A 26470-nucleotide genomic window follows, 5' to 3' on the forward strand; every position below is an offset into this window, starting at 1 on the left:
CGGATTTCTGCCGGGGAAGGGCGAGGAGGCGACGGAGGCGGTGACGGAGGCGGCGGTGCCGGGGCGGCGCGGCGGGAAGGCGGCGACGGCGATGCCGGCGTGGGGGGGCGGGGTTGCGGGGCCGCCATCGCGTGTCGGGTGGCAACGGGCGGGGAGCATCCTGACACAGCTCCCGAGACGGCTCCGCGGGAGCGGAGGTAACGCGGTTCCGGCCGGCGCGGCCCGGGTGGGGTTTCGGCTTCCTTCCCCTCTCTCCTTCAGTTCCCTTCACCTTGAGGGGAGGCGGGCAGGGAGCGGCCTCAGTGCAGGGGCTGCGGCGGCAGCGCCTGCCTGCGGAGCATCTGGGGCGGCGGCGGCTTTGGCGAACCCGGGCTGCCGCAGGCGTGCGGTGGTAGCCGGATAAATGCCGTGTGTGCTTCTGCATTGTCTTTAAAGGGCGCCCCGACTCTGACAGCCCCCGTCTGAGGCGGCTGCCTGCAGCTACTTCCTTCCCGGGGCTGTGTGAACCTCGCTTATTTAATGAGGATAAAGAGGCTCAGCACCGCTTGTGCGGAGCGGAGCGGCCTCCGAGAGTAGCAGTGGCACCTCTGGACGTGCCCCGCTCCTGCGGCGGGAGGGTCAGGCCGGCGGCCGCAGCCCCGGGGTCACGCTTATGGCGACTCGAGGGTGGCTTTGTGCAGCCACGTGTGCCTTCGGTGCCTTCGGTGCCGGTAACCATCACTGCTCTGCCGGCGAGCTGGGGCAGGGCGCTGGGGCGGGCTGAGCGAGACCCTCAGGCCAGCGCACCCTTTCTTGCTGATGTTTAGTAGTGATTTTGGTTGTTCTGTGTGTTTTTAAATGGAGGGTATTGACTGCAATCTGATCAGGTGCGGTTGTAAGTGCCACCTAAAGAGTACACATGGGTGTAGCGTGTGTCTTTAGGCGTTATTTCCCCCACTGTGAAGATGTTTCCGCTTTTCTACCCCAGCATGAAAAATAAGGTGAATTACGTTAACAAACTCTACGATTCTTCCTTCTGTCTTTACCTTATTGTATAAATTTCACCAGATGTTCTTCTCACTGCAGCAGCTTCGTGCACTCCCAGCCTAAATCAAGACTGATCAAAGTCCCTGTTATGAGCTTACTTCTGTTTTATTCCTTAGAAATATGAAAATAATGAAAAATACAAAAATATTACTACCTACTGATAAACTATCAGTGAAAAAACTGATAGTAACTTCTCTTTCATACTTTTTTACATGATAAAACATATCTTGTGGGTTTTTTTTAATGGATGTTACAACCAATTCTATTTGATCAAATGTTTGTTGGTAGGATTTCTTTTTTATTGTGCTAAAGATGGTGTGTTTGTATATGCAAGCACAAAATACTTGGTTGAACAGATCTTTACAGTGGGAATTGTTTTTGTTGCACGGACTTTCTGTCTGTTAAGCATATATATGGTAGGGCAGTGATTCTTCTCTCACCAGAAAAAAGATATCCTAGACAAACTCTAAGCCTTTCCCATGTAAATGTTCAGACTATGAGGTGCCTAAATATATACATTGCAATGAATAAGCATTTCTGGACTTACAGCCAGAAATTTGGTCTGTTGGTGCATAACTCCCTGAAGAGTTTGATGCTGTTTCCCTGTATAGAACAATCTTGAATATTGCTCATAGGACCAGTCATTGTGTTCAGAAATAGGAGTCTGACATCTGATATATGAACAGCCAATGTAAGCTGTGTTACAATGAGAGTTGTTTTATGCAGTCAAGAGCTAAGGAAGACAGAAGCAAGAGCGCCAGAAATCTTTGCTAATGAGCAGGTACTGTATAAAAGCACAGCAAACACAGTAAGCTTTTTGCAGTTTGCTGCTTCACCTTGGTCATTAAATCACTTGCAGGTTCATCCCAGGTCGAACAAGTGACAAGTGTTCTGCTCAGTGGGAGAAAGGGGATCTTGCCAGATGGTTCCTCTTTCCCTCCCCTTAGAGGAGGGCCACCCTGTAATGCAGTGTTGGTACACTGCTAATTGCATGTTAACCTTCATCAGCTCCCCTGTACCTGTCTGCAGTGTGGTAGGCCTCACCAGAAGATGCATCCTTGCTGAAACAGTGAAGTGCTCCTACTTTCAGGTCACTCTGTGCTGGTTTCATATCATAGCTTTCTATAGCAACAGCAGAGTCATTTCAGTAAAAAAAAAAAATCTACACATATCAGCAAAAAGATTCCTCACGGCTGCAGTGATCAGCAAAAAAAGAGTTGAAGACACTGTTGCACAAGGGTGAGGATGAGGAAATCCACGTGTTGGTTAGCTTGTGTGGAGGCAGAACCCTGCATTAGCCTGTGGTCAGGCTTTGGGAGTGTTAGAGATTGTTCTGAAAGTATTTTTAGCTGCAGTATATTAGGATTATTGTATGTTAGAAAATGTATACTATTTGTCTCTGTTTCTCTTCCTCCAAGCTTCTTTTCTGTTTCCACTGAAATAATGATCTTGGGACAGAATAATGGATTTTGATACATGCGTTTTTTCTCTGACATAGCTTCGGTTTTCTCTAGTCTCTGCTTTCCCTCTTTCTTGGTAAGTTTTTTCCAATTGGTCAAAGCTGCAGATACTGATTCCACTTAAAGTTAAGTGAAGTGCTTGAGAGAAAAAACCTGCCAACAGTTTTGATTTTTTCCGAGGTGGTGTAATGTATCACCTGAGTCAGGCAAACAAGCAATTCCTGCCCTGAAGTCTTTAAAAGGCATATAAAACAAACAAGGCTAGGGAAGGGAGTCAAGTATCCAATCTTCATTGAGCTGTTGTACACACCTTCGGGCAAATCCTAGTTCTTGGCAGATTCCCAAAATTGGGAATAACAAAAGCAGGAGGGGAAGAAGGAGAACTGGGGGACAAAAGAGTCTAGGTTGAGGGATACTGTGATTGTTCTTTCCTGGATGGAGAGAGTAGGACAAGAAACAGTCAAGGTCATAGGTAACAAAACTGTATAAAACTGCAGTCACGTGCTGCTGATTGAGATGGATGCATTTGAACGGTGACTGAGTCTGTAGCTGCAGGTAATTAGTGGAGAGAGTAGGACAAGAAGCAGTCAAGGTCATAGGTAACAAAACTGTGTAAAACTGCAGTCACATGCTGCTGATTGAGGTGACTGAGTCTGTAGCTGCAGGTAATTAAATGCACCTCTGGTTTACCATGAGGTAAATCAATGATGGTTACTCTTTGTGCAAAACTGGCTCTGACTTAACACACCAGGTTTGATGGGATTTGAATTATTCAATTGACTTAAATCATCAAAATGCCCGAGTATTCCAAGTGAAGTGTTTGCTTCTGATGAATTTGTACTTTGGAAGGTGTTCAGGAGGAAACAGAAATGATGATTAGGATATGTGAGCAAGAAATCCTAAAGCTGTGTAGTTACCACCAAAACGGAGTTTTACATCAGTGATCAGTTATTAACGTATTGATGCAGTTCTGTCCTTTTGCCAGAAGGGCTGAAAATGAACATGGCATGTTTTCAAATGGTAGCTGGATGTCAGCTTGTATGTTCATATGTTACTAGATGCACAGGTAGTTTGGTTGACCTTTCAAAATTCCTATATTCAGTTTTTTTGTTGTCTCAGCTGACAAGGTTATTGTTGCAGTTAGAAAAAACCACTAATTTGTAAAATTAGTGTTATCCCCAAAAAAGCACAAAATCCACCCCACACTAGATTATCTGCTTTATTCTAATTGACCCAGATTTTCAATTTTTTTTCTATTCTATAGCAAATAGTTGAAGTGTATACTAAAGTTTTAATCAGGAGCAGGGCAAATGAATAGTTATGAAAATAATTCTGGTAGTATGTAGGGCCTGTTTTTTTTAATGCTACGAATAAACTAGTGATCTTAAACTTGTGTAAAACTGTGTAGTGAGCACCTCTGCCTGTGGCCCTCAGCAGTTGATAACATTACTAGATCACTCATAAATTACCTGTGTAGGCACAGTACTTGCATTGGTATTTTTAGTGTTGCTGTACATCTGTGTTCATGTCTAGAACTTCCATCTTGGTCTTGTGGTACTTCCTTATCTATAACATCTTACTGTCCTTCTTTCTGGTCTTTCTTCTGGTCTTCTCAAGATAGGAGTCCTTTAATTCTGTCCTTCCCACAGTTTTGTTAGTTTGTTTTCCTGATGGTAGCAGTTCCTCTTTAATTCTAAGTTATATAGGAATTTGTCTCTTGGTTTGTCTGGGTTGGTTCTGCTGTTTAACTGTGCATGAATTTGACTTTGTGTAAAAAGAACCAAACACGAAGCAACAAAAGGAAATATCTTAATTTATATTTGTAAATCATAGGGTAAAAAGGTGGAAAGAAGATTTTGCAAGAAAGTCCTGGGATAAAAAAAAATAAAATAATGATTTCAGCTGTCTATATTTTGTTTTAGATTGTGGTTTGGAGTCGTGGAGAATTCACAGTCTTTCCACAATGGCAGAAAGGACAGATTGTACAAAATCACAAATTTCACTGGCTGAATACAGCCCCGTCAATAAATCAGAAAGGACAGATGAAAGTGGAACACAGAATGGAGACGAAAATACATTTCAACTGAAGAAAGAAATATCTTTAATAAATGGGATAAGCCTTATAGTAGGCAACATGATTGGTTCAGGTATCTTTGTCTCGCCCAAAGGAGTTCTCATCTACAGCAAATCTTACGGATTGTCTTTAATAATTTGGGCAGTTGGAGGGATATTTTCAGTCTTTGGAGCTCTCTGCTATGCTGAACTTGGAACCACTATTACAAAGTCAGGAGCCAGCTATGCATATATCTTGGAGTCTTTTGGGAGCTTCATTGCTTTTATTCGTTTGTGGACCTCACTGCTGATTGTTGAACCAACTAGTCAGGCAATCATTGCCATCACCTTTGCTAACTACATAGTTCAGCCTTTCTTCCCTTCTTGTGACCCTCCGTATGTGGCTTGTCGTCTCATAGCAGCTGCTTGTGAATGTAAGTATTTATTGAAATTTACTATGGTAAGTTTTTATCCAGGGTACCTTTTATTAAAACATCTTACCCACACTCAGAGTTGGTGCATACTGGATCTGCAATGGTTTGAGTTAAATTTACTATGGTAAGTTTCTACCCCGATACATTTTATTAAAATATCTTACCCACACTCAGAGCTGGTGCATACTGGATCTGCAATGGTTTGAGTTATAATGGGGAAAAGAACAATTCCAGCATGAGAAACTTGCAGGTGTTCAGTCAGTGAATGGCCATTTTCTCATTTGGAAGCAGAACAAGGTGTTGAACTCTTCCAGGCTTACTTACCTGGCAAAAATGGGGGTAGAAATTGTTTTGCCTTGGAAGAGGTATTTCAAATCAAACCTTGGGATACTCTTGCTGTGGTCTTAAGAGCTACTGCAGAATGGCTCTTATGCCATAAATTCTGATGTCATTTGGTTTGCAATAATTTCTCAATGGTTATATGTTTCAGTTACTACTCTGGTTTAAAAAAATCATTCATTCAAGATGATTCGTTATGCTTGGGATTAATTGTAAGATCAGTACAGCAGTATGTGTGGTAAAGCTGTTTTGAAAAGTGGAAATTTTGTATGTACATAAAATTGAAATATTTGTATTCATATAGCCAGCTCTGTTTGCCAGTATAGAGGAACAGCTGCCCACACACTTCAAACTAGGACAGTTCTTCTGTATCAAAAGAATGAAACTCTATGATTGAATTGTGTGTCTTATTTAATTTTAGGTGTTTCCTATTAAAAGTGTTTATATACATATTTTACATTTCCAGTAAGCAGTGACAAAACTATTTCAGCAAGTCTGTAGAACAGTGCTTTTTGATGTACTGATCCATTGCCATGTGCTCTGGAGCCTGTCACCTCTATTGACACGATTTTATATCAAAAACCTAACACAGAACTTTTGGACTCTTTTACTGCCAGCAATATGCTGCAAGGACACGTGCTGCTTCTAGTTGTTTCCTTTTTGAGGCATCTTTTGGAAGAGCTCTAATGTTCCTTATTAAGTTGTCTATAAAGGATAAGGAAAGGGAAATGACAGAGCATGTACTTTGGATATTTGACCTCTGTAACTGGTTATGATTGCAGCTTCTCCTTCCCATTAACATGTTTTCTACTGTTGTGGAAGCATTAACATATTTTTCCTCATACCTTGAGGACAAGGTAGGAGGAAAAATAATCACAAACTTCTTCCAGGAAATCTGTCAGTTCAATCAGTTCTGTTCCCTCCTTCTTCCAAATGAAGAAGGGCCTGTGGTGTCATGTTCACATTCCTTAAACAGGTATTGTCCCAAGGTATCTTGGCACAAATTCAAGACTGTAGGAGAATCTGCTCTTCCATTTAAGGTATCCCCTCACTCTGAGGACGGTTAGCCCTTATAAAAAGGAGTTTGTTAGAAAACAATAAATTAAGACAAAGTGATTAAATTAAAATTATTATATAGTAGGTGTAGAAAAACAGTGTGATGTCCTCTACTTATGCTGCTGGTGAAGAGGATTTAGCACCTCTTTTTTTAGCGGAGACATGTGACAGCAGAATCACTCAGGCAGGTGGAACAATTTACTTTAACAGTCTGTTTTGTGGTTTAAATGCTTGTTCTGCCCTGCTCTGAGTGTCAGTGCTGAGACTCACCCCTGCTGTACAGCTTCATTTAGCTGTTAAAGCTTGGACTTCTCCCTGTCTTGGCACGGCTGATGTTGTTTGTGACATCCCTAGCTCTGGATATGATTAATCCTTTAATAATGAAGCTGCTGGGAGTGGAAGTCTGCACATTGGTTGGGTACAGATTGTATGTGAGACTGGGTGGGTTTGTTGTGAGGTTTAGTTTTGTTGGCTGGGTTTTTTTAATTTTAATAATACCAATACTAGAGCTAGTGTGAGAACAGTCTTCGTGTTATGCAGCGTTACTTTGACAATCATTTTGGCAGTGGGGTGTCACCTGGTGCTACAGAGCTAAACTTGACAGTTCTCAGAAACTTAAGTGGCTAAACAATAATTAAGTTAAAGAAAACAGTATTTTTAGTAAAACAAAGAGAGATTTGGCTTATTCAGAATATTGATAATTTTTCTCTTTTTTTTCCCTTATAAGGTATGAGAGTATCATTTCATCTGAAGCAGAGACCAAGCCCTAACTCACTAATAATAATTAATCCCAATTAAAGTTGCTTTAAAAAATACAGCAGAAATAAATCCAGTGAGCAAATACTCCAATCACTAATACTGAAGCGCAGAGTCTGAGCAGAGTTGTTTTTTTTTTTCCTGAAGGCTCTTTGGAAGCTGCAGCAGTCCTGACTTTTGAAATTTGATATGACTGGGTTTTTTTCCCCCCCTCTTCTTGCCATGCTCAGCTGAGCCTCATGCAGCTTGTCCAGACTGTGTAACATAAGAGTGCCATACTTACTCAATCATTTCCTTTATTTTGTTAGCTTCTAAAAGTTACTCTTTTGAATTTGGTAGCTGTGCTAAGGTCATTTTTATTTCAGTACTATCATAGTATTCTTGGATTATGGCAAAGGAAATAATATATCACATCTTTTTATATAATTTTTATTTACTGCTACCTTATTCCTGAAACAATCAAGTTTAATTTTTATTTATTTGCATATTTAAAATATGCAGTACTAGAAAATTCTATGGAGATAAAAAGTACAGTAGTATATAAACACTTTTTCACTAGCTAGAGGGAAAACTGAGATTTGGGAGAAATACTGTTTCCAATTCAGAAGTTTCAATTATATAGTGATAATTTAGCTAAGAAAAATATGTACCAAATTAGAATTTTGTTAAATAAAGACTACTGAAGATACTGAATCCTATTCAGTATACAGCTCTTGCCTTGAATTCAGGCAAAGGTTGTCTGGCTCTCCACTCCAGAGAAGGGTAATGAATGCATAAGCAAAATGTTGAGAGTCATGAGAACTGTCTTGGGGAAGTTGAGCATGTGAGTAAGTTTCGTCAGCAAATACAAGACATTTGTGAGATCTGAAAGTCTCATTTCAAGTTTCATTGCCATCTTGTGAAATAGGTCTGACTAATTTATTTTGGGATAGAGGACTAAAGGCATTCAGAATACTCCTTACTTCCTACCAGTTTGTAAAAATGCAGACTGCTGTAGTATTAGCTGTAAGGGACATGCTCTTTAGAACCACAGAATGGTTAAGTTGGAAGGGACCTTGAGGATCATCTCGTGCCAACTCCCTGCCATGGGCAAGGACACCTCCCACTCTCACAGGCTGCTCCAAGCCCCATCTAACCTGGCCTTGGACACTGCCAGGAATGGGGCACCCCAACCTCTCTGGGCAACCTGTGCCCGTGCTTCATGACCCTCACATGGAAGAATTTCCTGATTACACCTCATCTAATCCAATCTAATCTACCTTCTTTCTGGTTAAAGCCATTACCCCTTGTCCTCTCAGTACATGCCCTTGTAAAATTGATATGTTCTCTCTTCATAATACAGTTCAGTAGAACTGGAAAGTGTTGAATCACCTGTAACCATACTTGGCATTGCAGCTACTCCATGGATGTTGATCTCATCCTCAACCTAACAATGAAGCATAAAGAAACCTTTTCAAACACTCTTTTAATATGTCTGCCCAAGGGAATTTCTAGGTAATATTTAATTTATTAGAAGAATATTGGTACATTGAAATGAATTATTTCATGTAGCAGTTTCTTTAGTTTCAGGGTGGTTGCAGAGTACAGCCAATGAGGGGTAACATTAGGAAAATGAGCATGTAATCAGAGAACAGGAAGGTATTTCCTCCTGTCTGTTGAAACAGTGTTTAAAACATCTGTTTCCTGCTGCTTTGTTGGAATCAGTGTGTTTTCAGTACCTGTGTATTTGGCTTAGTTTAACCTAAGTATTATTATAACAAGTAAGTGCATATTTGGATGACAATTAAAAGCTTTGAAAAGTGAGTTAAACTGAGCATTGTTCAAATAATGTTTTAATTTTTCTGTTTTCTTCCTTCCCTAGGTCTTTTGACATTTATAAATTGTGCCTATGTTAAGTGGGGCACACGTGTGCAGGATGTATTTACTTATGCTAAAGTTGCTGCTCTTATTGCCATCATCATCACTGGACTTGTTCAAATCTGCCAGGGTAAGCTTGTAAAATTGTAGCAAAGGTTTGTGCTTATCAATTAAACTGAGTGATCTAAGGACTGTAAACTTCCTCTGTGTGTTTTATGAAATGCCTCAGTAAAAAAAGTATAATACAGCCACCTTGAAAATACCAGTAATACCAATGTTAGGTATTATCATGATACTGCTTCATGGGATATCCATCTTATCTCAGTTGACTTTGAACTTGGCAAAAGAAGATAATTGACTGCTCAGCAATGCTGTGTTATTTACAGCCTGCAGTACAGAATTAAAAAGGGAGTGAAAACAGCAATACACAGACACAGCAAAGTACAGTGGGAGTGGTGAAAATTACAAATTTCTCTAAAGAATGTCTCTACAGTGAGATCAGTTGAATATTTTTTTTACAAAATGAGTCTGCAGCCTGAAAGTGTGCCTGAACTTGAGGCACAAATGTGCTAAGAATATGTAGGTAGATTTGTGAAGCTACACCTGTGTTTTTGCTCAAAGCCCGAGTTCTGTTATAGAGAATTAGAAAGTGTATGTGTTGGGCATTGTGCCTTCAAGTTAAGAGAAATTCTGAACTTAGCTTTGTTCTTAGCCCTTCCTTTGGGAAGAATTTGTTGGTGTGTTAGCGTAAGAAAATTATCCTGCTTTCAAAGCTGCCATGAAGGGCTGTCTTTCCCTGGCAATCTGACAATTTATGTCCTTTGCTCTAAATGGTTATTGTTGAAAGTTCATAGGAAGATAATTACTGTGACCCAATCAAGAATATGCATATGCAAGCACCAGGTTTAATCCTTGGCACATCTGCCCATCCCTTGTTTCATAGATACCAAGCTTGTTCACATCTAATTTCCCTGACATGGTCTCCACTTTCTGTTCCTACCTCAGCAGTTAGTCCACCTCTGTTTGTGCCAAGAGAGTAGCAATGTCTGATTGCGATAAAAAGTAGAAAAGAGAAATAAGTAAAGATATTTTAGAGGCTTCAAATTACAGTTTTAAAGGAGTCTAAACACTTCAGGATGCATAGTATAGGGCAGTTTTGGAGTTGCACAGTAACTTGCCTTTCTGTTTTTGGTGGTTTTGTGTGTGTTTATATAGAGTCTGAATATTAAACTGTGATTGATGAACTTGTATTGACTTGCTTACAGTCAAAAGATGGCACAAGTTTTCACAAATACTGGTCCAAAAAGCACATCTACACTTTTAGCTTGGGAACATTTTATCTTAACAGGAATACTTTATACTCTGTTAATTTTTCTCAGTTTTCTATTATTAGTAGCAAAACCTTAAATATCTCTGTGGGTATTTGTGTGGGATTCTCTTGTCATAGTTATCTAAATCCCTTGTAATCTTTGTTTGCTGCATAAGCTAAATGTTTGAAAATTTCAAAAGATATAAAATAATAGAGTGGGCATTTTTGCACATAACTTGCCTTTCTGTTTTTGTTGGTTTTGTGTGTGTTTATATAGAGTCTGAATATTAAACTGTGATTGATGAACTTGTATTGACTTGCTTACAGTCAAAAGATGGCACAAGTTTTCACAAATACTGGTCCAAAAAACACACCTACACTTTTAGCTTGGGAACATTTTATCTTAACAGGAATACTTTATACTCTGTTAATTTTTCTCAGTTTTCTATTATTAGTAGCAAAACCTTAAATATCTCTGTGGGTATTTGTGTGGGATTCTCTTGTCATAGTTATCTAAATCCCTTGTAATCTTTGTTTGCTGCATAAGCTAAATGTTTGAAAATTTCAAAAGATATAAAATAATAGAGTGGGTTATTTTCTAAATATATATATATTATAAACCCCCACACTTAACCTGAGTACTATCATTGCCAATTGTTTATAACTTAGTCTGAATTTAATGTTCCTGAACTTCTTGTGCTACTGTGGACAAACCAAGTGCTTGATTGTAGAACAGTACCATACAAACAGAATAATTAATAGTAGTTTTAAATGCCATGCTTATTCTCATGGCTAAAACATGGAGTAGAATTGGAAAAAAGTTCTTAATAAGCAGATGTGAAGGAATTGGGGTTTCTGAGGTGTTTTTCTAATTTTGTGGCGCATGGAAAAAATACTACTTACTGTATTTTGTGATCCTGTCCTTCACTGCATCTTTTCTACACAGGACACACATGGCATTTTAAGAACTCTTTTGAGGGATCCTCTACTGATATTGGAGAAATCTCCCTTGCATTATATTCTGCCTTGTTTTCTTACTCTGGTTGGGATACACTCAATTATGTAACAGAAGAAATCAAAAACCCAGAAAGGTAAATGGTTTGAGCTTTCTAAATGTGAATGGTTCCTGGGTTGCTGGGTTTGTGGCTGTTATTCACTAATAAATTCTAAGCTTATGCAGAAATGAGTAGAACTGCTCTACTGGTGAGGCTGTGGATGGCCACCAGCAAAGATTTACTAAATTTCATTGAAAGTGAAAAAGAAATTAAAACACAAGAACAGTTGAGTGTAGATGATTGCAGGATTCAGTGCTAGATAAGCTTTCAGTTCAAGATGTTGTTGCAATTTATTATAATAGGTGTCATTGTTGCAGTGGTACCTAAATGTTGTCTGTGTTTACCTGTGCAAACATTCTGATTTCATATTTAAGAATATGGATATTTTCCAATAATTTATGCTCTAAAAGTATGACTGGCTAATATTGCCCAGTTGTGAGTTTGTAAGCAGACACTTTTATGTTAGAATAGAATCCCCTTTGATAATTTTTGCATCCTGTTGTAAGCAACAGCTCAGATTGCTGTAGCTGGATGATAAAGAAGAATGACATGGTTTTTTTTAGTTCTCCTGACTGATTTTGACTTTTGCAGTTTATTCCCTTCTGTGCTGGATGTTTAGTTTTATGCTGGGCATTTATCTAACTAGGAAAGCTGTCTATTAAAACAGTGGATAAGTACTTTAAAGAAAACCTAGCTACTTTTAGTTAGATTGAATTCCAGATTGACAGTTTGTTTCTTTAAATCCTCTTGCAAAGATTTGATACACATATTCAGAAGATACACATTTTGTATTTTCATAAGTCATTTGGTCCTTCAAATCATGGGGTTTTTTTCTGCTGAAAAGCTTATTTTTTGAGTATTGTTGCAATGCCTTTTCTTTTTAAAGTTAGTATTCAGTTTGATAGCTCTTCTTTAGATGCATTGTTTTGAAAAACAATTTTTCTCACAGGATATTTAGCTGATGCAAATTTCTTCATCATCATCTGCTCTAGATAGGCATCAGTGCCTCATACAAGCTTCATTCTTGGTAGAATGGTAGCTGGTAAAGTGAACTTCAGATTTCAGCTTTCTGCATTGACAGTTCTTGGGAATAATTTCCAGACTTCTACAAAATTGCTACAAGAATTACATATTTTTCCTGTTCACTTGATTGGTAGTGCCTTCATGCTTGTCCACCCAAAAGTTGCAATCCACAATTTACGTTTGACATCGTCCCTTGGCGTTAATCTTGGATGATGCAAAGTCCTTAAAATGCTATTTCAGATTTTTGTTACATTGTGTAATATTTCTGAATTAAATTCAGTTTTCTGATTCTTTTTCTTCTCTGTGCTGGGATTCACGGGTCGCTTACTATGGGTGTGCAACCTGAAAGAAGAGTCAGAACTCCCAGTTACTAATTTACTGATTTATATGGAGGATGTGGGGTATGTTTGTTTTTCTGCTTCCATGGCAGCAGACAGAAACAGCTGGACTTCTGGGCCTCAGGAAGTTTTTGAGGAAACTTTGAAAAGTTTCAGTCAAACTGATAATTTTTATGCTTTGGGCTTTTGTTTTTTGGAGGTTTTTTGGTTGTTGTTATTGAAAACAATGTTCATGGCAAATGCACATCAATGTCACCCTGCTGTGTTTGATTTCAAACTGGGCAAATGTGAGAGTAACACTCTCAATTCTGCTTCCCCTTTTGAAACATTTGAATATTCCTGTGAGGTTTGAGGGAAGAATGAGACTGAGAAAAGCCAAAACCTAACATTAAAATTTTTTTTTCTGTGGAGCTGCACACTCAGGGCTGTGAGTTTATCTCACAGCTAACTCCGACCTGCTCACATCTAAAGGTTAGCAGTTTCCTATTACTCTTCACTTGTTTTTCTATAGCTTTCTAGACCTGTACTTGCTAGTAGGATACACCACATGCTGGGGCTCATAGCTGTTCAGCAATTTTAGATCTGCATCTCTGCTGTGCAGCCCGGTCAGTTTGTTCTCTGCAGTGGTGAGTGCAGACATGAAGCATAGGGGTTTGCTTTAATAAATCTCCCTGCATCAGTTCCAGAAGTAAGTGCTGAAAGGACAGCCCCATTCCCCAGGGAGAAGGAGTGCAGTACCTCAGAGCTCTGCCTCTTTGGGTTCTAAATGTGGTAATTAACATGGACATTAGGAAATCATTTAAAGCATGCAGGTTTGAAGGTTGTTACTACAGATGTGGAAACCTTGAAGTTAGAGTGTTTGAAGAGGAGTTGGAGAGAATCCCTTTTTACACATAATTTAGGTTCTAAGTTACTATAAATATCTGGGGGTTTTTCCAGCCTTCTATATGAGAATTTCTAGTTAAAAAAGAAAACAAACTCTGATTCCAGAGATACCTTTTTTGAAATCTTTATGCTGGCTTCATTACTTTTCTCTGTATTGTAAATGATACAAATAGGTAACTTTAATCTGTTACTAATGTAATTTTTCTTTTTCTGCAGTTGTGGGTTTTGGAGTTTTGGTATTTTTTTTGTCTTACAGGAATTTGCCTCTGGCTATTGCAGTGTCTATGCCAATTGTGACTATTATCTATATTATGACCAATATAGCTTACTATACCGTGCTGGATGCTCACTCTGTCCTCTCTAGTGATGCTGTGGCAGTGGTAAGTTGACCAAGTGTTACAAGTGAGTGTTTGAGCTGCTTAAAAAAATCATTGTAAGGGTATGAGCAAAAAACAGATTCTCTGGGTGGTAGAAGAGAGTTTTATCCTCAGTGGAATCTTTTAAGAAGACTTAGAGCATTGTATTCGGTGGATGAATGAAGAAAGGAGGTGAGAATTAAGGTATTCAAAAAAATCTGATGAAAATGAGGCACTTTCATCTGCTTGGATATTCTACATGTGATACAAGATACAGATTTCTTATTGCCCTTCATGTAGTTGGTGGAAGTTGGTATAGGTTGAAAAATACATCGATGAATTTTTATAGAAACTTGGTAGTAATAGTTCTTCATTTTAGAGTCTCTGGTCTAATCAAGCAGCAGTTACATTTCAGCCTCCTTGTTGCTGTTTTGGGAATAAGTGAAGTGGCTTTCTCCTTTTCAGTGAAGAGGCTTTGAGCTGGAAAGGGATGGAGTGAAGCTATTTCCGGTTTCTGAATGGACTAAAAGTTCTGAGTAAAAGAAGTAAGAATGGATCTTTCCAGAGCACATTGTGTGCTGTTTTTCTTGGTGGCTGTGAGACAAAAGAAATCATACCAAGGGATTATATGGGAAAAGAAATGATAAAATGTCCTCCTTTTACAACACAATTGGCTTCATGTGGTATAGTCCCAGTGTTGGGGCTAACAAACTGACTTTTAAAGCTTTTTTGTTGAAGAAATTTAAGTGATACAGCAACAGCCAGCTTAAAAGCTCTGCAAATGCTCTTCAGATAGTTGCTGGTCATGTCAAATCACTTACTTTTTCAATGATTCCTGTCAGAGTTTACAGTTGACTTCTGTTTTACCTCCTTATGGAAACCATCACAACCTTTGCTATTAAGTTTTATGCAGATGAAAAATACTCTGCTGCACAAACACAAATAAAGAAGAGCCGACATTTTACCTCATCTTTCACTGTTACTGAACAACCTTTTTTATGTTGTTTGAGACTACTGTTGTGTTTTTTGTCTGTGAAAGTGGCAGCTGGCTCCACAAGCACTTTCTGGGCTGTTCTGTCTCCTGACAGGAAGCATACTGGCTGCCAGTGCACAGCTTGGTACCTGCTTCCTGTGTTTGGTCATGTCTGTGGGTCTTGATTGAGTTCCTACAATAGGTGGTATTTGGCAGCTTACTTCTTTTACTTGGAAGAGCTAAAACTGGTTGAAGCAAACAGTTGGTTGTCCTGCATAGTCAGCTGTCATCTTTCTTGGAGCTGTACAGCTTTGTCAGCAAACTGGGGATAAAGAGGATGACTTCAGTTGCATCTTTGAGTGTCATCCTGTGAGTCCAGTGCAGGTCCATCAGTTCACCCTGGTGCTCTCATATTCTGGAGCAGGCTTGCTTTGCTTTGCCATGCTCCCTCAATGAACTGGAATGTGGGAGGCTGTGTGTTTTAGCTGTTTTATTCTTCTTTGGAGTAGTTTAATAAATGTTGAGTATTTTTTTTTGTAACTGATTTCAGACAGAAATTTTAAAGTTCTTCTTTGACCTTTTGGGTATTACTTCTCTTCCTTCATTGGCTTCACTGGCTTCTTTTCTGAAAAAGAAAATCTGCTTGTCCTTAGCCATCAGTGTCATGTTCCTCTTCTTTGCTTGCATGGGCACTTCCCAGTAAGGTTTCCTTGGATGAAGAGGAGCACATTCCATACCTTAAAACTGAAGAACTCTTCATTAGGGGCAGGCAGTTGCTTTTAGAGGGAGAGTTGTTCAGTAAGTTATTTGCCCTCTTTCTTGGAGCTAGCTGTAATTCACTGCCAATGCAACACTCCTGATGGCAGCTACGTGGAAGTTCTCTGGCTTTGGAGCCCCAGCTGAGAAGCTGAGCTGAACTTGAGAATGCTATCTTATATTTTCAGTATGAGATGAGTGAGAGACTTGGGAAACACTGAACCCTTGTTCTACAGCTAGCTATGAGAGATGCTAAGAAGAGGATAAACACCTGAGCAGGTTTAGATCAAATATCTTCAGCACCTCCATGAAAATGTAAATGAAGCTATTTTACTGTTGGAGCTGACATTGGAAATTTTAATGTGGGCTGTACAGAAGAGACATCTTACATGCAAATAGGAATGCAGTGTATTAATGCAGCAGAGTAGTGCTGGTTCTCTTGCCATAAGATTGTATTCAGTGACCTAAACATGAAGTGGGAATTTTATGCTGGACTTCTTACTGCACTCTGGTACCTTTTTCTCCCAGTAAAGGTGTTGCCAATAATACAACAAGAGAATTATATCTGTTTGAGTAGAATTGATCAACAGCATGGTAATTGAAACAAGAATTACAAAAGACACATTTAAATTGTTTTCTTTTGCACCTTTACCATTTTATGGGTTTGGTTGATGGGCACTCTTTCGTTTCTTTTAATATATGTGATATTAAATCTAATTTGGTCAGTGAGGAGAGATGTCATACAGTATCCTGACAATGTAATCTATGGCAGTGGCAGAAAACTTCTTCTGCTCTGGTGTTTTTTTTTTGCATGTGCAGCTTCCAGATTGCCGTAAATCAAGAGTTTGTTTCTGGTAGGCAATAGCACCTTAGTGTCCTCCAAAGCTCAAAATTAAAAAAACATACTGTAGTTCTGACTGTCAGATTGTCCTGAAGTGTGTGAATGTATTTATACTTCACCTCAAGAGAAATGTCAAAGCAGAATTAATTGTGTTTCCAAAATACCAGTCAGATGGCTCACAGATATATATATGTGTGTGTGTGTGTGTGTGTATTCATATATGTCCCCTTACTGCTCTGTATGATTTTCATGTAAGAATGTTAATAGAAATTGGTTTGGAAAAGCTCCTTGGCAATAGGATCTTGAAATGAGTTACATGAAGAGGCTCTGTAGATGCCTTTTAAACTTTCCAAATAGAAACACCTCATAATCCTTGGATATTTTTTTATATAAGTTTCTTACTCATGTTAGGCTACATTCTCTTTGCCTTTCTCCATTTGTCCCTCCAATCAATACTGTGTGGTGCTTTGCCAGCCTCACATGTGCTTGTGGCTCCATATGCTCTCAGTGTAGTCTGACATTTCTTGTGTGCCTCTAAGTACACTTCTAATGTGCAGCCAAGTGTGGTGAAACAGTTCTCATCTTGTGCTTTGTAATGTGAATGTGGGTCTTGCTACTCATCTGTGTGCCTGAATTACTGAGTGTGAGGCAGCATCCTGTGTATTTTGCTGTGGCAGCTCTTGATGCTGGAATTTCTGCTGCTTTTAGTTCAACCTGTTTGTATAGAACTGTTGTTTGGACCTTTAAAAGGACAAAAAAGTGTTCTTGCAAACCATTCACAACTTACCAGCTGATGATCATGAGATCAAACTAACTCAAGACAAAAATAAAATGTAGTTTATTCAGTCATTCATGCCTTGAAACAAAGCTGTAATTCAGTTTTTAACCATTCTTCTGGGAGCAATGTAACATTTTAGTCATGATTGAATAAGCGCAGTTCAGCTGAGAAGTGCATGGCTGGAGAGCCTTTTCCTTCATTAATACCTGATGTTGGTTTGAAAAAAACCCCAAAACTAAAGGGAACAGTTCCAGGTGCATGTCCTACAGTGTGCGTGTATCTATGTATACCTTACATACTCAATGGATGGGAGGGCATAAAAGAACTGTATCTGTAATTGCAAGTGTTACATCAGCACTTCTCTGAATTCTCTGTTTCCAAGCTGTTAGAAGCAGTTATAATTCAAATCTGGACTACAGGATTTGTCAGACTATAGCAGAGATGACAATTTAATCTCTTAATCCTTCTTGCTCTTTAGACTTTCTCAGAAGAATCCTGAGATGATATCCATCCCCATAGTGGTGGCTTTCTCCTGTTATGGTGGACTAAATGTTTCTGCTTATAGCTGCCTCCAGGTAGGCTCCTCTGTCATCCTCCACATACCTTTGTGAATGCTCTATTCTTTCCTCCATTGCCAGCTCGTTTGTTTTTATAAATGCACTTCACATCTCCCAGAAGTAGTGGTAGTTAAAGTAGAATTGGCGAGGAGCTCAGCTCAGAGCCCAGGTCTGGCTCATTTGTGGAGGATCCATGATTGTACAGTTGTGGTTTTAGCAGAAAGCAACCACTAACTCTTCTACTATTCCCTTCCCCTTTCCCTTCTTGGTGCAGTGCACTCAGTGTGTGTGCTTGATAGCTTGATTTCATGTTGTACTTTTCTCTACCCTGCCTTCTTATGCAAAATAATCCTCTGATATGCATGCAGTGAATGTTTCTTGTGGCTGCATTTACTTAGACTTCAGTAACTCTTTTAGCAAGAAATGCTGTGGAGATCTTTTGGTTTGCCTTTGTTCACAAGAGACTATAGCTGAGCTTTAAAGAAGACATTTTAAACTTGGCATCTGTTGGAAGGAGGGTATTGAAGGATTTATAAATCCTTCAATAAATCAAGTGTCTGAGTAGTAGTAATGAACTTGGCTGATTTTTGTTATAAATGAAGGTGAAACTGTCACAAAATGCCTGCCTAAAGCAGGTGGGTCTTCATGTTCGTGTTAAGCTGATTAATCTCAATACATAGATTAGGCAAACTTCAGGTACCTTTCAACTTTGTTTTGCTGAAAGATCATTTTGCAGGCAGATCTACTTGGCAAACCAAGCTGAACTTTTTTTAGATGATTCTCAATTAAAATAGTCATTTGTATTGCCTCACCTCAAGTTTAGCTCTTGAAGTTTCTCCACCCTTTGCTCTGTCAGGAATCCCAACTACAGCATTATAAAGTGCATTGGAAGTGACAGTGTTTGGTAGAGATTGTCACTACATTACTCTCTTTTTTGAAGAGTCTGACTTGTACAGCTCTGGGGAAATCACTTATTTAGGCTTTGAGCTGGATCAACAGTTGGTGTAGAACACAGCCTGCATCCAGAACACATTGAATCTGTAGCATTTTGGTCTGTTTATAGTTTGTGGTTCTTACTGTTCATATGAATGATTGTTGTTTTCCAACACATGTGGAACAGTATTAGCATCTCCTAGAACAATTAGATACACATTACAGTATGGAAATAGCCTGTGAGTTAGTCCTGCACCTGTCATTCACACTGGCTCATTACCAGATGTTTCAAAAGAAAATAGAAAATGTTTGCAAAGAACATCTTTGGGGGGAAGATATTTCTCCAAATGGTATATTAGCTAATTTGCATCCTTCAGCATAAGACTGCATTAATAGGTTTTTTCTTTCTTCTTTAGCTTCAGCAGTTAATATTACTTATCTAAATGCTTATCCCTTAGGCAATTTTACTAAACATCTTAATTCTCTAACATCTTGTTCTGTATCTTAACTTTATATATTAAAACAAAATATCCTCCAGGAGTTTTGTGTCTGGTAATTTCACTTATTGTTTGGCTTTAGAAATCAGAAGTTTAGGTTTAAATATTCCTTTAAAATATTACAACAGTTGCTTATTGGAATTTTCATCTTGTCCTCATTCTTGTTCTGGAGGAGTTATCTTAATTCATTGAGTGGATCATAATAAATTACATTCTGCTTCAGGGGACTGTGTTTCTCTGAGCTGCATTTAGATGCAGTAAGGACCTGAGAGAAGCACTTCAGGTTTTAGGGATTATTTAGTCTTGAGCAGCAGAAATCTTTTATATACAATAATGTAAATTATTAGTTGCAGTTTCAGTTGGCTGGAAATGTAATCCATGGTATACAGAACACATTTCTAATGGCATGGCCTTTTGCTAAATTGATGTTCTGATTTCAGCATGAAGTAGGTATGTACATGGACTAGTTATTTTATACTTTTCTCATGTTATTTTTTATAATATCTCTAGGAATCTGTATGCATTTTTCCACCCATGTTGAAGCTCCATTTTGAGGGAAGCTGTGCTAAGATGGATAAACTAAAATAGCTCAGGAAGAGAGGTGCCTTTCTGAGAACCAGGGTGACACAGTTGATGCATTGACTCTGAGCCTTTAGGCAAAGTTCCCTTGTGATTATGTGGCTTTGCATTGTCCTTTAGCAGCAGGAAATCCTGTCTGCCTTTGAGGCTCAACTAAATTGCACAAAAGGATGGAATATATTCTGCTTTTTAGTGTTAATGAGGGAGCACAGCAGAATTGGATTCTGCTCCATAATCTGGATAATGTGCTGGACAAAGCATTTTTTCAGTGCAGACAAAGAACAGGAAACTACAGCTCCCCAAGCCTTGGTTTATGCCAGTGAATTTCTCAGCATCTTGTGGCCTAAAGATTGACATTATTTATAGGGTTTTGTCTCATGAAAATGAAATACTGATGTAACAAAAAAAAAAAAAAAAACACCAAACCAACTATATTAAGTCTTTTAGGCTTTTTTGACCTACAAAAGCATTAAGAAAACAGATTGTAATGCACTGCTATTGATGATCTGATTCGTGGAGTAACTACATCAAAATTTGACCACTGTTAAATAGAGATAACTTAATATGATACAGATAAAGGCCAGTTTTGAGTGTTTATCACCTTTGATTGAGCTTCTTAGCTTATAAATGTTATGATTAAGACCAGTGCGTTGAGGGGGAGATCAAGGGCAAGGTGTTTACAAATATTAAAATACTTAAAACTGAAGAAAATTTTTATAATAGACAGACCTACAGAAAGCTGAATTACTATCTATGCTTTTTATGTCTGAGGATCTTGAAATTTATAAAGCAAGAGAGACATAAGAAAGCGATTTAGAGAAAAGTTCATAAAAGATTTAGATTACTGCTGCTTCTAAGATGTGAAATGTTCAAACCTTTGTTTGAATATTACTTATACATGAATATGTACCTTTCTGTTTCCTTAAATAGTGACTTAATGCTGTCTAATGTGGATATGATTCTTTTGCTACTATGACTGTTAGTTTGCTTCTGTAAAAAAAAAGATGGAAGTGATTTTGTTATGTGTAGGTAGACATGGGATGGGTAGGAAGGCTTCCACCCACATCCTCTGAACACAACCTGAGGGCATTTCTGCCTAACTCCATGCTGGTGTCCAGATATGTACAGTGCTCAGGCCAAGATGGGAGGTGGCATACCTGTCAGTCTGTGTGAATTAAATTTCTTCATGTTTCAGGTGTGTTATCTGATACTTTAAGTCTCTCTGCCTTTTTTCTCCATCCAGGAAGTTGAGCAGAATAGACCAGGACAGTATATTGCAAATTATTACCCATTTTTGTTTTAGAGCCAAGATTGCTGGCAATCAGTGGCTCTTACCACCTGATATGAAACTTTGATGCTCCTGACTTCTTGGTTTCAGAGCTCTACCATGGACAGTCACCACAGTTTCTTGCACTATTGTCTAGCAACATCAAGTATGGAGCAAGTGATAAGATCACTTGCTCTGTTATTTGCCAGGTTGTGAGAGTGGAGTCCAGAGGCCCTGCCAGTGGAGCTAAAGGAAAAGATATTGCTTAGGAAACTGCAAAAAAAGGAAATTAAAGTAGATTCCTAGAATAGAATCTGTGAACAGTAGCTGTGATGTTGGCAGTGGTTATTCACTGCAATGGCACTTCACTGTTTGGTAATATTTTTAGTAATCCAGAGAATGTTCACTTGTGTTCTGTAGGTCAGTTAGATAATAAAATATATTAGGATTGGGAAGAAAATTCTCAAAACGTTTTATTTTCCTTTATGAGCAGAAAATATGACTTCAGATGCTTGGCTAAAGAAGTTTGTGCTTATTTAGAGTCCATAAATAAATAAGACAGCTGTGTGATTCCTTGTGCTGCATTATGTACTGTCCTTACTATGTTACTATTTTTGCATACAAGTGTATTAGAAAAGCTCTGATGTCACTGTTTTACATATTCTTTTTTGCAGATGTTTTCATGTTTCCTTTTCTTTTCCCTTTCATCAGACATTTGCTGACAAGGTATTTGGTATGTTCAGCTGGACAATTCCCATTGCTGTAGCCTTTTCTTGCTTTGGTGGACTTAATGCTTCAATTCTAGCATCATCAAGGTAGTGCTTATCTCTTTCAGTTTGACAAATGTTCATAAGTCTTTTTACACGTTACTGTTGTGCTGATCTATTGTGAGAGAGGCAAAAATACTTTTTTTAATTGAACCTATCATGAATAGCCACAATAAAACCACAGATCTAAATAAACGTCTGTGTGTGTCTGTACATACACCCTTAATGCTGCCTTGTTTCCCCAAAGCATTCCTGAGTGTATGCAGAGCATAATTATAAAGTCAAATGAATTTTGATTGTGTGGTGAGTCCTCAGGCCTTCTGATCGTTTGCATTACATTCCATTTTACTTGATAGACTAATTCTAGCATGTTTTTGTTTTCAAATGTATTTATCTAAAACTTACTGACCTTTTAAAATCAGTATTTTAAAACTTTGTACTTGGAAAAACCCTAAAAAACTTGTTACAGCTATGAAGCTGCAATCAAAAAGCTTAGGTTACTGTGTAGAACCTTTTCTTTGAGCACTGATTGTGGAGGTAACTAGCAAAAGTTTTAAATAGATTTATTCAGGCATTTTAATATTCTTCCTATCCATTGAATGAATTTGCAATGCCTCTGTTGACAAGAAATATGATCATTTGGTGAAGCAGTCAATATAGAACAGTTGGTAATAAAATTGTGTTTGTTTGTTTTTTGAGCATGTGGTTGAGTGACATCATTTTAGGGACCTGGCAATCTCTTCTGGTTGGCATTGAAAACTATTCTTCCCTAAGCTGGAATGTTTTCAGTGCTAGCTTTTAGAATTTTGTGAAACAATAGAAATTTGTTTCAGTTACTGTAGATATTGCCTAATTTAACTGTAGGATGATTTTTTTTAAAAAAATGATTCTTAACAGCTTTTTCTAAACACTTGCCTACCTTTTCAATGGTTGTTGTACAGTACATCTTTATAAGAAGGTTCCAGTTTAAAGCACAGAAATTCAGTGTTGTAAATATTTATTTTGACTGGTGTTAATCTTTGATTTTCTGTAATTATTCTCTCTTGCCTGTGGTCTCAACATGTCTTTTACTGCTTTTTTTCAGGCTATTTTTTGTAGGATCTCGGGAAGGTCACCTTCCTGATCTGTTGTCTATGATCCACATGAAGAGGTTCACACCCGTGCCAGCTCTGCTCTTCAATGCAAGTTATTGCTTTTCTTTTCAACTAATTAGATGGGACACACAGCACAGCTTCCCTCAATTGATTGGAAATGCTCAAATTAAGTAACTCTGTGGGTCACCTTTAGCTCCAATGGTATCTGATCCTCTAACCTGTTACTTTGATACTCTATTCAAAAAAGTCAGTAATTCTTGTTTCCCAAGTTTTACTGGTTGTGTCTAAAAACACTTCATACCACTATGCACTTTCTTTCAGCACAGCAGAGTTACCATACTTGATTTCTTTTGCAAAATTTAGCAACAGTTCCGTTAAGAATAATTCTGCATTTCCTTATGGTCCTAAATAGCCAGATATATGAGAGGAAGAGCAAAGAATTCCACAAAGGGGGTTTCAGAGAGAAAAGTCTGTATCATAATGTTTGTAACTATAGACAGTGAATATTTCATTAACATTGTGTTCTCTTTTCTTTGTCTGCAGCTGAGTCTGGCTTTCCCAATAATATTCTGTATATGCACAATATTTCTGGTGGTAGTGCCACTCTATAGTGACTTTATAAATTCAGTGATTGGAATTGCTATTGCTTTATCTGGAATTCCATTCTTTTTCTTGGGAGTCTATTTACCTGCATCAAGGAGACCTCGATTTGTTAACAAGATTATGGGTAAGTTTCTTTGTTAGCTGGAGATGTTGTTAGGAAAGAGGAAAAGAAAGTGAGTGACTCTTGGTCTGTTGATGGAAAGGGCTGTGGTGGGCTGACCCAGCTGAGTACCCAGGGCTGGCTCATCAGCACCCCCAGCAGCACGAGGGACAGAACAGGAAGAACAAAGGTGGGAAGACCTGCTGGTCAAGTCAAATAAAGTTTAGTAATGAAGAGGGGAAAAAGCCCTGCTGCTGCAAGAGCAATCAGTCACACATTTCACAGGCAGCCCAGTGTGCAGCCAGTCTCCAAGCAACAGCTGTATGGGAAAACACTGCCACAAGCAAACACTTCTTGCTCAATCCATTTCTGTTGCTGAGCATGACATCAGATAGCATGAAATACCCCTCTGCATAGTTTGGGTGAGCTGCTCTGGCCATCTTCCTGCCAGACTTCCTGCCCTCTCCCATCCTGCCAGCTGCAGGAAGAGAGGAGTAAGAGGAAAGAAAAGAAGCCTTGATACTGTGCAAACACTGTTCAGCAATAGCCAGAACATCAGGAAAAAGTCTTTATTTGAACCAAGATTCATGACTGTAAGAAGTGTGAACATTTTTGGTAGCACAAACTGTCCAGCTTTACTGAATCAGGTATTTGAAAATAGATTTTATGTCAGTAAAGAATGGAATTTTGCCTTCTGTTGAATTACAGCAGTTAAATTACACAAATTTCAACTTTTCTCCATCGGTGTTCTTTTGTTATTGTTACCATGTGAGACAGCCATGATGTAGGATGTGGTGAGGAAGATTTATAGCACAACCTTACCCTGAAAGCAGGATGTGGTGCTGCAGTAGTAGATCATATGTAAATACCCAATAATGTTGTAGCTTTTCCTGTGTGCTATTAGTTTGGCTTTCTTTATTCCACCAATTTTACGCTCTTAATTATAGAGAAAAAAGATTTTACTTCATTTACTTGGCAGGATTCTGCCTAAGAAGCAGAACACCCTAGGATATCAACAGAACAGTTTAAGATCCTGTTAAACCTGAGTGGGACACAGTTATTGTACTAGCTTTTATTCTTTGTTTCCCTAAAGAGAAGTGGACAGCATTCCTGTCAGCTTTCATTAGTCAGATGTGTTTTGTAATCAGAGTTGAGATAGGTGGCTGTTGTTCTAATCTGTCTCCAATTTCTCTGCAGGTGCTGTCACACGAAACATTCAGCTGCTCTGTTACTGTGTTTTAACAGAGGTGGACCCAAATGACGAAAAGAAACCAGAAATCAAATCCAAGTAAAGTTTAAAGCCATTACAGGAAGCAGGAGGGAGTATAAAGCAATTACACAAATGAAAGGGAAGAGCTGGAACTGGAAGACACAGAAAAACTGTTTTCAGTGGTCTTTCAGAAATGCTGAAAGTGTTCTTACTTGCAGATGGATTCCAACGTGGATCATGCCCTTGTGCCATCCTCCTAAACTGTGGCATGTTTTCAGGGCAGGTTTTCATTGGATAATGATTACCTACTCATTACCTACTCACACAAGCTGTGTGTCAATACTGTTTCTTCTTCAGAATTGGTATGAAAATGGTAAGAGCTAATGGATCAAATTAGATTTCTGCAGAACCAGGTGGTGAAGTAATGCATTATTACGTCAGACTGAAACCCACTTTGACTCCAAAGACTAAGTCATTTCCAGCTTAATTCTGATGGATGCTTGCATGAAATGATTTGCTGTACTATCTCAGTTATTTTCCCAGAAGAAAACTGGTCACAACAAACTACTTCATTTGTTTTTCTGCCCCTAATGATAAATTAAGTTCTGCTCCATTATTTATAGACTGAAACAACCTTTCTCCCCTTAAAGATTTTATTCTCTATGCTACATGGAAATGTATCTGACTGTGGGAAGGATTTAATCAGCTAAGCACCTTGCCACTGAAGATTTGATTAATGGTTGATTTTTTTCTTGTTTACTTGTTAGTACTTTGTAAATTACTGTTAGGTTTTACGGAACTTCCAAAATTAAAACATTCAGTTTGAAGCCTGTAAACATTTGTTTGTGAACTGTTTCAGTGAAGACAGTACTGAGTTACCTCAGCAGTCAGAAAATTCTGTTTATAAATTTCAGTGCTGTTCACTAGAAAGTGACCATCTAAAACCTCCCAGAAACCACAGGTTTTTTTTTCCTTCTATAGCAGAATTTCTGTGGCAGATACTAGATCTTGACAGCTAAGTAGCAGGGAGAAAAACTAGAAATAAAAACAGAAGTAAAGGTGCTACTGCAGCATGTACATGCTGCTTCATAGTCTATGTAATTCCAAAGCTGTAAGCCTTAAATCAGGACAGTTTTGATACTGAATTCTGCAACAAAAGGCAACAAGAAGCTTGTTTGTCTGGCAAAGTGAGATGTATTTCAAAAACATACCTGAGATTTTTACTTTCTGTCTGTCTCAGTTGACCTGAGTTTGGCCAGATGTATGGTTTTGTGCTTTTAAGTTGAACTAAATCTTGTAATTACAAGATCATGGCTGAAGCAATACACACTTCAGAGGGTGCACCACAGTTGCATCAGTGACCTGAATAATAGTGAGGATACTGGAATTTTTGCACTGCCATGTTAACCTTTCTCTGAAGCAAACAAAAATACCTTGCCTCTACTCCCTTGTTATTACCAGTCAAGACTGACTGGCCTAAGTACTGCTGCAGTCTCCTGTTCATGAATGATATTGACCAGCTAAGAGCTAATCCTATCAGCTGTTTTTTACAGACTCAAGTAGGAGAGT

At 38.6% G+C, this 26470-nt stretch overlaps 1 protein-coding gene and 1 long non-coding RNA gene across 5 annotated transcripts; both read left to right on the forward strand.

Annotated features, from left to right (window-relative positions):
• The first annotated feature begins 76 nt into the window (after positions 1-76).
• Positions 77-23023, forward strand: SLC7A6 (solute carrier family 7 member 6). 4 transcript variants are annotated; one of them, XM_039721435.1, is made up of 7 exons: positions 77-197; positions 4409-4972; positions 8985-9110; positions 11236-11380; positions 17773-17869; positions 21802-21942; positions 22979-23023. In XM_039721435.1, exons 1-6 carry the CDS (start codon positions 92-94, stop codon positions 21847-21849), a joined length of 1086 nt encoding a protein of 361 aa, XP_039577369.1. In that variant the 5' UTR covers positions 77-91; the 3' UTR covers positions 21850-21942; positions 22979-23023. The 4 variants fall into 4 exon arrangements, with proteins under 4 accessions (XP_039577369.1, XP_039577367.1, XP_039577368.1 ...); XM_039721433.1 differs by lacking the exon at positions 22979-23023 and adding an exon at positions 13847-13970 and having other exon boundaries at positions 21839-21942; XM_039721434.1 differs by lacking the exon at positions 22979-23023 and adding an exon at positions 13847-13970 and having other exon boundaries at positions 21802-21930.
• A 484-nt stretch (positions 23024-23507) lies between these two features.
• On the forward strand, positions 23508-25737 carry LOC120508098. The gene is made up of 2 exons (XR_005628923.1): positions 23508-23715; positions 24889-25737. It is a non-coding gene; the product is annotated as an uncharacterized LOC120508098 (long non-coding RNA).
• The last annotated feature ends 733 nt before the right edge of the window (positions 25738-26470 follow it).

This window comes from Passer montanus, unplaced genomic scaffold (assembly GCF_014805655.1).
Source record: "Passer montanus isolate IOZ18808 unplaced genomic scaffold, ASM1480565v1 scaffold45, whole genome shotgun sequence".
Taxonomy (NCBI): domain Eukaryota; kingdom Metazoa; phylum Chordata; class Aves; order Passeriformes; family Passeridae; genus Passer; species Passer montanus.